Raw genomic sequence first — 13,970 nt, forward strand, 5'->3', positions numbered from 1 at the left:
TGATTACTGCCAGACCTGTTGAATTAAGAAATCACTTAAATAGAACCTGTCTGACAAAGTGAAGCATGCTTAAATAGCAACACATTATGCCGCGATCTAAAGAAATTCAAGAACAGATGAGAATCAAAACAGTTGACATGTATCAGTCTGGAAAGGATTATAAAGCCGTTTCTAAGGCTTTGGGACTCCAGCGAACCATGGTCAGAGCCATTATCCACAACTTGAGAAAACTTGGAACAATGGTGAACCTTCCCAGGAGTTGCCGGCCAACCAAAATTACTCCAAGAATACAACGAGGACTCATCCAAGAGGTCATAAAAGAACCCAGAACAACATCTAAAGAACTGCAGGCCTCAATTGCCTCTATTAAGGTCAGTGTTCATGATTCAACAATAAGAACGAGACTGGGCAAAAACGGCATCCATGGGAGAGTTCCAAGACTAAAGCCACTGCTGACCAAAAAGTACACAAAGGCTCGTCTCTCATTTGCCAAAAAATATCTTGATTATCCCCAAGTCTTTTGGGCAAATATTCTGTGGACTGATGAGACAAACGTTGAACTTTTTGGAAGGTGTGTGTCCCGTTACATCTGGCGTAAAACCAACAGAGCATTTCATAAAAAGAACATCATACCAAGAGTCAAACATGGTGGTGGTAGTGTGATGGTCTGGGGCTGCTTTGCAGCTTCAGGACCTGGACGACTTGCCATAACTGATGGAATCATGAATTCTGCACTCTATCAGAAAATCCTGAAGGAGAATGTCCGGCCATCAGTTTGTGACCTCAAGCTCACGCGCACTTGGGTTATGCAGCAGGACAATGATCCCAAACATACCAGCAAGTCCACCTCTGAATGGCTCAAGAAAAACTAAATTAAGGTTTTGGAGTGGCCAAATCAAAGTCCGGACTTAAATCCGATTGAGATGCTTAAACAGTCCATTCATGCTCGAAAACCCTCCAATGTGGCTGAATTAAAAAATTCAGCAAAGAAGAGTGGGCCAAAATTCCTCCACAGCGATGTGAAAGACTCATTGCCAGTTATCGCAAACACTTGATTGCAGTTGTTGCTGCAAAGCGTGGCACAACCAGTTATTAGATTTAGGGGACAATTACTTTTTCACGTAGGGCCAGGCAGGTTTGGACAGCTTTTTTCCCTTAATAAAAGAAATCATCATTTAAAAATTGCATTTTGCATTTACTTGCATTATCTTTGAGTAATATTAAAATTTGTTTGATGATCTGAATCTTTTAAGTGTGACAAATATGCAAAAAAAAAAAAAAAAAAAACAGGAAGGGGCCAAAAACCTTTTCACACCACTGTATTTATGTGCACTTTTTCATTTAGCAAACACTTTTGTCCACTTTGTGTTCATTGAGATTTTTTTATATTGAATAGTTATCTTCTTTTAAAGCAGGGTTCCTCACAACTGGTTTTGGAGGGCTGCTGCCCTGCAGAGTTTAACTCAAACCTTGGTCAAACTCCCCTACCTGTGAATTTCTAGTGATCCTGAAGACCTTGATTAACTTGCTCATGTGTGTTTGGGTTGGAGCTAAAATCTGCAGGGCACTGGTTTGAGGAACACTGTTTTAATTCCTCACATCAGTGCTTGAAGTGGGCGGTATGCTTTTTCATGCGTACCGGCACTTCTGATATGTTGCCAGTACGGAGTTCTTCTTTTTTTCCACTTCAAGCACTGTCTCACATAATCAGCAAAGTTCAAGATTAATGGATGATTGACAGACGGATATGTGGTCATCAGCAGGTGCTCTAGAAATTACAACTGAAATGGTCACAGATTAGGGCTGGGTATCGATTCAGATGTTTCGATTTCGATTAGCAAGCTCTCGATTTGATTCGATTCTCGATTTTTTTTAATTACATTCAGTGAATATAGTTTTAATACAAATGCTATTGATATTTCTAAAAAATGAACAGTAAACATCAGTTTACAAATGGTGAATTAATAAAAAGAAATTAAGAACCACATGCCTGTATTTTAAACCTTTTTTTAAACAATAGTAGGGCCCTATAAAATGTTCTTAATTTTTCTGGTAATCAGATGAAGGCATAAAACATTAATTTAATTTATCCTAATCAAATGAAAATTAAACCCTTTTATTTTTTGGCAAACAAAGTGCTGCACAACAGAGGTTTACTGTTAAAACAGGTGTGATTTATTCCTTTAAAAATAAAGATTTATTCATATTTATTAGCAGTAGTAGCATTGAGTCTTAAGACTGCTAAATAGTAATATATTCTGACAGTTTCTTAACATTAAACTAAACTTTTATTTTGACGGGTTGCCGTGAAGAACTTGCAGCTGCTGTGTATGTGATATGATGGTAGTTTTCTCAAATGAAACGGTAAAATGATAATGAAGTTACTCTCAGAGCAGCTGGAGATGACATTCGTGTTCAAATCATCATATAGTGAAACGGCAGAAGCTGAAAACACAGCGAGCGTCATCCGCGCTTTAGTATGTGTGTAGTAAACAAAACAGTGCGCCGCGCCATCCGCCATTCATTCATTCATTGCGCAAATCATGGTGCCTTATGCGTGATATCAAATGCTTCCGCAGATTTATAGTATTACTATAGCATTTCACTGGAGTATTGCGAATCACGCGTATGACAGGCTTTCTGTTGTAACATCGCGCAAGGTAAATAAGGGTGACATCTAGTGGAGAAGACTAATGATAAGATTCACGTTAATCAGATCTTGTTTTAAATGTGTGCTGAAATAAATACCGGAAAAGATCGATTCGCGGCTTTTGAGAATCGATATCGAATCGATGTCATTTAAAGAAACGATTAATCGAAAAATCAAATTTTTTTTTTTTGCCCAGGCCTATCACAGATGTGATTAAAAAAAATAAAAAATGTTGACAATAATTTTAAATTTGCTCACCTTTGACTTTGTGGAAAACTTTGTATGCATCCATTTTGTCTTGTGACTCATTGGTTAAGTACATCTTCAGAGTGCATGCCAGTATTTCCTGCATGCAACAGTGAATTCAGCACGAGCCTTGATGTCTGATTCACAGATAAATAGTTCTTACAAAGCAGTTCTCAGTGAAAAAGATTCTTGAAGCATTTTAAAACTAATCTCAGTCATTTTGGAACAACACTCGCTCTTTATCAAATTATTCTGTAATTTATCAACAAAATAAGTTATTTGGCTAATTTGATTCCTAAATGTTTTCTTTTTTTCCTTGGAGTCCTGAATCACATTATGCATGGCTTCACAGAAATAGTTGGGGAATCAGCAGCTTGAGGCCGTAAGATTCATGATAGTGCTAGACTAACAGTTTCTAAAGTGGAAACCTGAAACACTGGCTCTGAGTGGAAAAACTAATGAAATGGACCATTCAGAAGTGTGTTTGAGCCTATAAAACACTGTGTGCTGGAGAGAGCCACACCTCTCCAAATCACTCAAGTCATTACGGGACAACAAGTTAAGACTTGATGATCCCAAATAACATTCCTTAAGGAAAAATTAAAAATTTCGTATTGAAATCTGCAATGATCTGGCAATCTGTGTAGTGTTATTCAATACTGAATGAAGCCATGCTTCAAACAAGAGATTTTTCTTTTCACATCCTTTTTTTATAGATTTGTGGGGGTGAACATGCTCTCAAATCAAGCTTTTAAGTCACCTCCCATAATCCTGATTCATTCTAGTAGTGTGATTTTTGTGTAACAGTAATGGCTCCTCAGAGCGAGAGTCAGTAATGTGTAAAGGTTTGTCCAGTCTAATGTCTCCTCCGCCGTAGAGCCTTACATCAAGCCTGAGGAATGGTATATCACTATAGCAGTGCGCAGCACAAAGGCATGACTGCACTCGCAGCATTTCATCCTGCTGTGGAATGAAGCACGCCTGCTTCAACACGCCTCTTATCTCAGCTCTCTTCAGTGGAAGCACAGGGAGAAAGAGGCTGTGGACACACCATAGCAAAGACCCTCAATGTCCCAGGAGTGTGCCAGATCTGGGCCAGGGACGTCAGTTGGATCTTTCCATCAGGGTTCTTCAGGGTGAGATTGCATCACTGGTGGTACTGGCATCTGATTGCATCCTTTTTCCTTGATTTCTTTAGAGTTGACTATGCGCCTTTTTTACAAGCTGAAGTGTGGAGTGGAAGTGGCTGGAATAAGCTCTTTAAACTGTTTGGGCTTCAAAATAAATGAATTGAATTAATTTAGATTTTATTTGTTTGACTACTTGATGAAAAAATACAAGTGTTTTGAGCTCATGGTTTTTGTTTTGTGTAGGGTTTATGTTGTTGTTAGATTTCATGTGATACGTATATAAGTTTTATTTCTATTTCTAACCAGACTAGCTTCTGAGAATGTTTGTTGCAGTAACTGCACTGATCTTTATTCTGCCCATGTTTCTTCTCTATAGGGAAACAGGAACTGGCTCACGAGTGTTAGTCTAAGATCATGCAAGTCTTGTGCAATAGTTAGTCTTTTATTGATCGTTTCTCAACTCTTCAGAAATATCTTTGTTAAAGCTCAGGTAAAACATTATTTTTGTCTTTTTAAGGATCTTTTTAAGCTTTCATGATGAAAGCACTTCTTTGGGATTTATTTAGGTCTCAGTTATAGAAGTTAAGTGATGTAGTGAAATGTTTCAACTAAACCATTCAACTAAACTTTTAATATTGCATCACTGTTTGTCATTTTAATTTAATTTGAGTTTGCTCAGCTAGACTGTTGATTCTGGAAATTATTCATAAGAAACTATAACGTGTGTAATCTATGGATGCTTGAAGCAATTACTTGTTAGAAAAGTATTTTTCAGATTCATTAAACCTCAGAAGTCTTGGCCATTACACTCTCTTTTGTCTCTGCAGTTGTAATTAGTCAGGTATCTATGGCCTTTGTTGTTTGAATACAATGCACATTTGAACTGTACTGTCAAACAGGAAGACATTGTGGTCATGATGAGGTTGAATTGCATATGATTTGCTGAATTAACCTCACTAAGGTGAGACAGGGTTTTACCTTATTTGGACATGTTGATGACAGGGGCGGAGAGGATGCAGACAGCCGTGTGATGGCACTGATTTCTAACCAGACTTGACAGACTGTTGGCGAAAACCCCTTTGTACCATTTGAGGTCATATGCACCTGATGGGGTTTTCTATTATGCTACAGAATAAATATGTCTTCCTTACTAGTAGAAATTTGAAAGCAAAAAGATTCAGGACACATTGTTAAATTCACCTCTATTCCAAAATCAAATAAAAAAGATAGAAATTTTAGATAGAATTTTAAAGAACAATAAATGTGCTTCCAACAAGCAATCAATAAGTAGGTTTTTTGCCAAAAATGAAAAATAATCTTTCGGTAACTGAACTAAATATGCTGTTGAGGGCTATTAACAGGTAATGAACCAAATTTCTTCAGCAATTTCTTCTGCCTCTCAATATTTCAACTAAACTTAGATGTTGTTATTCTATCATCATTTTTGGTCATGGTGAAATGTGTCCACACTGCTGACATGTTTACCTGTTGTAGCTTGTCCGCGCTTCAAAACTATCTCGGCCAAAACCACACATTATCGTTGCTGAAGTTTCGTTTCATCACTAAGAGAATCATTTGCAATTTTATTCAAATATACTTGTATAGCACTTTGTCAATTTAATATTGTTCCAGTGCAGTTTTACAATAAACTTTGACAGCCCTTAAAATGCATAACAGTAACAAAGAAATACTCTCAAAAATACCCTAAGAATGTGGCCCCACTGAAGATCCCCAGAAATCTAATCAGCATGGCATGTGCCTGTTACAAAGAAGGCAATCCCATAGTCCATTGTGACAGCATCAGTGAAAATTCTTATCCAAGATGACCGAATCAGGCAAGAAAAATGTACAGAAATATATATATATATATATATATATATATATATATATATATATATATATTAGTGCAACAAATCAGTTACTTAGTTAAGAGGTTGTATTTTGGTTAAGATGCTATCATAGCCACTAGACAGCAAGGTAGCAAAGCTCACCAGGTTTAAGTGTGCTTATGTCACCCAGTTATCCTTAGCAAGGCATCCTGTTGTGCAGACTTGCATTCTGACCTCAAAACCTCAGCACTTTCAGTTGAAATGATGACCTGCTAGAACTGTCACTCTCAGAGGATTGCAATGCTAAGCTAACTGACAGCTCTCTGTTACAGATGAATGGCAGTGGCAGCGAATACTCCAAAAAGTTTCAGTTGCTTTCGCATAGGGGCGGACATTGTTGGCGGATCTAAAAAAAAGAGTTGGCAGCTAGCAGAACATGAGACAGAGTCTCTCTGTCCATGCTAACTTGTTGACTGGCTGCTTTTGTAGCACAGTAGCAGCTGTTGGCTAGTGGTTAGTTAGCTTTGCACTGTTTTAGCAGACTCTTGGTGTGGCTATAGAGGTTGGAAAGCTCTCATAAAAGGTCTGTACAATAAAATTCTGAAATTGTTCCTTTGAAATTTTACTGAAATAGTTACATTGTTTTTATGGGCATTTAAAGCAATGCATTACTGGATGAACAACCTTGGCTGGTTTGTTTATTTTGCTTGTTATTTGCCAGTGATGAATCTGATTTTCCCTGATAAAGTCTCCTGCCAAAATGGACTGTTATCTGTCATTCTCTTCATTTTGTTGTATCCTAATTGTCTTTAGTGCAGCAATTCATTTATCAGCTAAGATGTTTGTTTCTCTGCTGCAGGTTGATCTCTGAAACCCTATTACCCCTCTGAGTGTGTTTCCCTGTCATGTCTGACAACGGAGAGCTGGAGGACAAACCCCCTGCCCCCCCAGTCAGAATGAGCAGCAACTTTAGCACCAGCATCAAGGACAGTATGTCAACAAACCCCAGTTCTAAACCCCTGCCCTCTGTCCCAGAGGAGAAGAGGGACAAACCGCGCAACAAGATCATATCCATATTCTCAGCAGAGAAAGGTAGGACCAGACGACCCAGGTTGCACTAAAAGCAGTATTTTGGGTCAATACAAAACACAATTTGTGCTGAATACCACAGAAAAATACTTGTGACTCAGAAATTGGGTTTTCTTTAAGTCACAAAAAATTGCACTTAGATTGTCTTTATTTATTATATTGTTGAGCTGCAAATTTGTAATTTTAGCAGTAGGACTTAACATTTTAAGCAGATGAACTTGTGATATTTTAACAGCATCATTCATGTATATTAATTTTCTCTGTGAAAACGTTTAACCTTATGCATGTTATGAGGTTTGAATTTAGCTTGTAAGTTAATAATTAAGAATAGTTTTTTTGTATGTAAATTCTCAATTATAAAGATTTTTTGGGGTTTTCTCAGCTTATTTGTAAAATGTGTTTGTTTACGTGATTAATTTGATTAAATATTGGCTTATTTAATTTGATTAACTTTTTAATTGATGGCCCTAAAAACACAGAAAATCTTGTTCTTTGCTTTAAAAAAAAAAAAGTATTTTTCTCCTCTTTGGCCTTGGATAAAATTGTAATGTACAAGGTTAGCAAGTGATTCCATCACATTAGTCTCATGTTAAGATTAATGTTCAATTCTAGTTGCTATATTTTCAAATCAATGTGTTTTTCAACATTTATGGCATTGCCCTGTTTACTTTCATTGTTAATGGCTTACTATAAAGCAGATTTTTGCTTTTTTAAATATTTTCAATGGTAATCAATGCCACAAATGGTGACAATAAGGCTCTGCTTGTATTGAACTCAACACATCCCTTTTATTGACCTTATAGTACGCTGTAACTGATCACATTTTTGGGCATAGAGGCTCATCTCAGACTTGGGATCACTGATCGTAAAAAATTATCCACTGAAATCTGTCATTTTGCCAGTGATCAGAAGCATGTAACCACAACCATTCTTTCTGTTGAAGGAAGAAAAAAAGACAAGGATAAGGAGCGTCCAGAGATTTCAAACCCTTCAGACTTTGAGCACACCATACACGTGGGCTTCGATTCTGTCACGGGGGAGTTCACTGTGAGTGAGACGTACTTTCCTACTTTCTTTTAGTGCAGTTTACCCATGCTGCCCCTGATCTGTCCTAATCCATCAAATGCTGAAATAATTGCCAATTCAATTGCCTAGATTGAATTCTGTGACCATTTGTCTCCTGTCTGTCATAGTGCGCTGATTTAATTTGCTGAAGTTTAATTAATCAAATTATTAGATAGGCCCTAACCCTTTCTTATTTTCATTCCCATTTCTCTATCTTTCTCGTTTCTGTCTCTCAGGGCATGCCAGAGCAGTGGGCTCGGCTGCTGCAGACCTCCAACATCACAAAATCTGAGCAGAAGAAAAACCCTCAGGCTGTGCTGGATGTGCTCAAATTCTACGACTCCACAGGCAACAGCAGGCAGAAATACCTCAGCTTTACAGGTAAATGAGTACATATACATAACACCAGTCTAACTGTATTAGTATTTATCCTCTAATGTCTATGTTCATTCTCTTGATTTCAGATAAAGATGCACCACCAGCAAAAAAAGGCTCAGAGCAATCACCAGTCAAGGATCCTGATGATGATGACGATGATGAAGCCCCACCTCCTGTTGTAGCACCACGTCCTCATCATACAATATCTGTGAGTGAACTTTTTTTTTTTGTCATATTTGTCATATCAAAAAGGCAATATTATTTTTTCATTTTATACTTTATGGTTCTTGAGTATATGCCATATTGTTGGTGTATTTGTTGTCTGGATAGGTATACACTCGTTCTGTCATCGATCCCATTCCGGCACCTGCTGCCATTGCAGATACAGATGGTTGCAAAGCTGCAGATAAACAGAAGAAGGGCAAGGGCAAGATGACAGATGAGGAGATTATGGAGAAACTTAGTATGTCTTTGGTGATTACTAAACATGCTAAAAGATGCTCACTATAACAATACTGTTATTATGTGCACTGCAACATGTGAAAGTGATTTTGTATGACAGAATTCAGTGTTGTTGTGATTGATCTCAGGAACTATTGTCAGTATTGGAGACCCCAAGAAAAAATACACAAGATACGAAAAAATTGGACAAGGGTAAATATATTCAATGATTCATAGCTATTTTGGAAGTTTTACTTTCAATATATCAGTCTGTATTATCAGTAGCTGAATTTATAAACTTTGAAAGATTGCTTCAATTGAATGTTTTCTCTTTACAGTGCGTCTGGTACGGTGTACACAGCCATTGACGTTGCTACTGGCCAAGAGGTATTTTCTCTATTCAATTCTTAATCTAATTTTTAATCTGTTTCCTGAGAAAAGTCCTTGAATAAAACAACATCATAATTGAATTTACATATGGGTCGAGGACAATTGCTTAATGTACACTACTGTTCACGCGTTAAATAAAAAATGATAAAGACATTCATAATGTTACAAAAGATTTCTATTGCAAATAAATGCTGTTTTCTATTCTATTCATCAAAAAATCCACATTTTTAGCAGCACAATTGTTTTCAACATTAATAATGTTTCTTGAGCACCACATCAGCAAATTAGAATGATTTGTGAAGAATTGTGACGCATTTTAAAATATATTAAAACTGAATTTTAAATTGTATTATTTCATAATATTACTGTTTTTAGTTAATTTTTGATCAAATAAATTCAACCTTGGTGAGCATAAGAGACTTTAAAAAATTTTTTTTTAAAAACGCACCTATAACTTAGCTATACAGACCCCAAACTTTTCAATGGTATTGTATTTAATATAATTAATCATACTACATTAACATGAAATGGACCACCATAATTTAAGTTTCTTTTTGGCCTTTCTCAGTTAGTTGACACAGGCCAAGCAAACTGACAGTGATGTGTTTCCATAGGTTGCCATCAAGCAGATTAACCTACAGAAGCAGCCCAAGAAGGAGCTGATCATCAATGAGATCCTGGTGATGAAGGAGATGAAGAACCCAAACATTGTCAATTTTGTAGACAGGTAGTTACATCCCTTAAAGCTATTTAAACATGGCTGAAGTCATGTTATTTTGTGCATTATGTCCCATAATATGTTTCCAGCCATTAGGAGTTGCACCGACTAGTCGACTTCAATACTCTGCCATGACGCTTTAAGCTTGACTTCGACTAGTCACTGGTCCTATAGAGGGCGCAACAGGATAAGAAATCTTTGAAGGACTTCCACATTTACTCTCCATTTCCAAACAGTTAAAATGACAAATAAATGCATACTCTGAAAGCACTCCGCAAGACATGTGAGATTATATTACTGGATGCTCAAAAATGAACAGGAGAATGCACGTTTTAAACCACTTATTGTACAGGTAAGTTAATCGCCATTCTAATCTAATGCGCTGCTGCACTGTAACGGACACACATTACAGACAGTAGCTCGTACATCACACGCAGATCGCGTGCACACTGAATCATTCAGTGTGGAAATGTATTGTCAACACTGTTCTGTGATTTCTCAATAAAATAGCTTTGAAACTGAAAAGTTCAAGCTAGGCTTGCCGCGATAGACGGTGCTGGCGGTGATACCAGTGTTAAGCCTTAACACCGGTTACGTCACTTGCCCACCGTCGTTTTGATTTTTTTATAGTAATAAAAATCATTTAGTTCAGTAAAAGAACAGACACTGCAATTAAAATCTGAATGCGGATACTCAATGCAAAGTGCCGAACGACAGTCGCATCACAGATCAGATTTCATTTATCCAGTGAGGAGAGTGAGTCGAGCTGACTGACAAGAAGAGTGAGGTGAGGTGAGACAGACAAGACGATCGCGGATGATTTAGTTTCGAAACGAGATGCAAAAGCGCCTGTTTGGCAATATTTTGGATTTTGAAAAGCCTTTTGACTTTTGCCGTTTATCTAAGGGGATTTTGGAAGTTTTTTTAAACATTAGTTTCTTATTTAATTGGTTCCACGTTGTTTGCTGGTTTTTGTCATTTTATTTTATTTGACATTCGTTTTGCTAATAAACGTTCTACGTTTCTTATTTATTTGGTTATATATTATACATTTTTACTTATTTCCAGTTTTGTATACCTATTAAACTTTATGTAAGTTATTTGTTGTTTTATATTAGGCATAGCTTGCCCTATAGCATGGTGTATTTTTATTTGTTTTGTTAATAAAAGTTCTATGTTTTATATATAGGCTAAAGTGACTTTGATGTTGTATTTTGTCGTTGCATTTAAGCAATTGACGCCGAACTGCCGCTAATTCAAAAGTGAAAGAAAAATGAGCACGGCGCTTTTAAGCTATTTAAAAGCAAAGGAAAGCGAGGAAAAGAGGGAAAATTCAAACGAACTAAAAACTAACAATTGCTTTACTCCGAATTGCCGCTGGGGGAACGCCCCGCCCCCGCGGTGATACCGGTATTACCGGTGTTGTCACACATCGATTAACCGGTGGGAAAATTTCCTCACCGTCACAACCCTAGTTCAAGCATATATTTCTTAATAACTAAATCCCACAGCTTCACTACTATTAGAGAGACGCTGCCAGGTAGAATTAATTCAGACATGCAATCGCTCTCACTAATGCATTCATATGAATGGAATCTTTACTGTGCTACTTTATCTGTATCTGATTTAGAACGAGCAGAAATCTGTGAGAAACATAACGACTCAAAGACAAAAGAACTGTTAAAAATGAGCTGTTATAGGTGCAATAGCCATGTGGGCAGCGCTGTGTCATATGCCATAGCTGTGTTTATCACAGCTCCAGACTTATTTGTTCATTAATGACGTCATCAGTGACTAGTCGACTTCGACTCGACTTTCATCACATAAAAGTTGACTTTTTAAAAAATCAGAAGTCGTTCAACCCCTTCCAGCCATCTACTGTAACATCTACCTTCTGTTTTTTGTGTGTGTGCAGCTTCTTGGTAGGAGATGAGCTCTTTGTGGTAATGGAGTACCTTGCTGGAGGCTCTCTGACCGATGTGGTTACAGAAACCTGCATGGATGAAGCACAAATTGCTGCTGTCTGCAGAGAGGTACAGTATTTCTGGCATAGTTGTGAGCTCTGAACCCTTAGTTTTTCCCATCACCACCTGAACATTGTTGTCTGTTTCCTCCACAGTGTTTACAAGCTCTAGAGTTCCTGCATTCAAACCAGGTCATTCATCGAGACATCAAAAGTGACAATGTTCTATTAGGAATGGATGGATCTGTCAAACTAAGTGAGTCCACAATCCCACTGTCAAGACCTGGCTTCATTATGTCAGAACAGTTTGTTTGAATTGTTTGCTCTCCTCTTTTCAGCTGATTTTGGGTTCTGTGCTCAAATCACGCCTGAGCAAAGTAAGAGAAGCACTATGGTAGGAACACCCTACTGGATGGCCCCTGAGGTGGTCACACGTAAAGCATATGGGCCCAAAGTGGACATATGGTCCCTGGGTATCATGGCCATTGAGATGGTAGAGGGCGAACCTCCTTATCTTAATGAAAACCCTCTGAGGGTGAGCCTTTCTTGTCTTATACTTTTATTACTCTGTCACTGATTCATTTATGAAGTCTTTTTGTAATTAATGACGGTGGCTCAAGTGATCTGTTTAACTTTAAAGAAAAGATTTATAGCATTAATGCTTAATGTTCATCTCCAGGCACTGTACCTCATCGCTACTAATGGCACCCCAGAGCTGCAGAACCCAGAGAAGCTGTCACCCATTTTTAGAGACTTCCTAAACCGCTGCCTTGAGATGGATGTGGAGAAGAGAGGTGGAGGAAAAGAACTCTTGCAGGTAAAGAGCAAAACTGAATCCCAAAATGCCTCGACAAATGATTTTGTCAGTTTATACCTCTGTTTGAATACACCAGGGTTTCCTAAACGGGGGTTTGGGAGGGAATTCGCAATAGGTTTGTGATGTGATGATAAGCTAATAATTAATCAAATTTAATGTCAAATTAAAATAGATAAATAGGGGTTTGGCTGACAAAAAGGGTTTGGGAACCCCTAGCATAGACTGTGGAGGTATTGATGACTAGTCGTTTTTCTGGAAAATGTGCTAATATCCTTCTGTCTCCTGCAGCATCCTTTCCTCAAGCTGGCGAAGCCTCTCTCCAGCCTCACTCCCCTTATACTTGCTGCCAAGGAGGCAATGAAGAGTAACCGCTAGGCGTTTGTCACTATGTACCAATGGCCAAATTCCTTCTCGCAACCGATTCCTGTGAGAATCTCTATCACTCCAGCAGGGTCCCCCTTCTAGTCCCGTGAAGGACCTTTGCTATTCAGCCCTGAGGACCCTAGTCATCTCCACCTGGGCGACTAACTTGCACAATCACCATGTCTTGCCTCCTCACACCAAACTCTCCTTTAATGTGCCTTTAAGGGAATACAAAACCAGAGGAGCCACTGACTGTAGACCTCTCTTGTTTTCTACTGATGTCTCTCATTGTATTTGTTTAATGTAAACGGTTCAGACACCATTGCATTGGTCAGTGTGTACCTGAACATTTCAAATTTCTCTTGTATTTTAATTAGTTTTGAGTATTGTTGAACTCTGGCCTAACAAAGTACTTTTTTTACCTTCTAGAGAAGTATTACTTCTCTAACTGTCCCATCCTCTCTTAATGACCTGTCACTTGTGCCTACTACCTATTTGCCTTTACTTGTCTCAACAAAATGGAACAATTTTGCTGTATGAAATTAAATGAACCATTTCTGTTTTTAAATTTTTTTTGCAAAACTTAGTTTATTAAATCATTTTGTATATTATGTATTTTGATTCGCATGCAGAAATGGGGGGGGGAACAGGAATCAGGACATTTTTACAAGTTTTGTATTTGTGCATGTATACAGTATTTTATATTTTAACTAAAAATCTGACAGAATACCAGACCTTAATGCATCTCCAGAGGTTGTCATAGAATAATTAGCTATATTCTTTGCATGTTAAATCTAATTTGTTTTTAACATAGCATTTCAATGAGAAACATTTTCAGACGTTCCAATTGAGTAAATACACTTCCTGTCTTAATTTCTGCTCGTTTCCTAT

General features: G+C 37.7%; 1 protein-coding gene across 6 annotated transcripts in view; it reads left to right on the plus strand.

Annotated features, from left to right (window-relative positions):
• The window catches only part of LOC107557297 (serine/threonine-protein kinase PAK 2-like), a 22,602-nt gene extending 8,882 nt beyond the window's left edge, over positions 1 to 13,720 (plus strand). For 4 of the 6 annotated variants that reach the window (XM_016240707.1, XM_016240714.1, XM_016240689.1 and 1 more), the window contains 13 exons: positions 6,715 to 6,947; positions 7,888 to 7,991; positions 8,246 to 8,390; positions 8,474 to 8,595; positions 8,718 to 8,850; positions 8,978 to 9,041; positions 9,167 to 9,215; positions 9,833 to 9,945; positions 11,852 to 11,969; positions 12,056 to 12,155; positions 12,238 to 12,434; positions 12,579 to 12,716; positions 13,005 to 13,720. In XM_016240707.1, coding sequence (XP_016096193.1) covers positions 6,761 to 6,947; positions 7,888 to 7,991; positions 8,246 to 8,390; positions 8,474 to 8,595; positions 8,718 to 8,850; positions 8,978 to 9,041; positions 9,167 to 9,215; positions 9,833 to 9,945; positions 11,852 to 11,969; positions 12,056 to 12,155; positions 12,238 to 12,434; positions 12,579 to 12,716; positions 13,005 to 13,091 — 1,557 coding nt within the window. In that variant the 5' untranslated portion in view covers positions 6,715 to 6,760 and the 3' untranslated portion in view covers positions 13,092 to 13,720. Of the gene's footprint in view, positions 1 to 3,890; positions 4,053 to 6,714; positions 6,948 to 7,887; positions 7,992 to 8,245; positions 8,391 to 8,473; positions 8,596 to 8,717; positions 8,851 to 8,977; positions 9,042 to 9,166; positions 9,216 to 9,832; positions 9,946 to 11,851; positions 11,970 to 12,055; positions 12,156 to 12,237; positions 12,435 to 12,578; positions 12,717 to 13,004 lie in introns of those variants that run through there. The other 2 variants (XM_016240703.1, XM_016240680.1) reach the window with 2 other exon arrangements.
• The last annotated feature ends 250 nt before the right edge of the window (positions 13,721 to 13,970 follow it).

This window comes from Sinocyclocheilus grahami, unplaced genomic scaffold, assembly GCF_001515645.1.
Source record: "Sinocyclocheilus grahami isolate Dianchi unplaced genomic scaffold, SAMN03320097.WGS_v1.1 scaffold21.1, whole genome shotgun sequence".
In the NCBI taxonomy this organism is placed as follows: domain Eukaryota; kingdom Metazoa; phylum Chordata; class Actinopteri; order Cypriniformes; family Cyprinidae; genus Sinocyclocheilus; species Sinocyclocheilus grahami.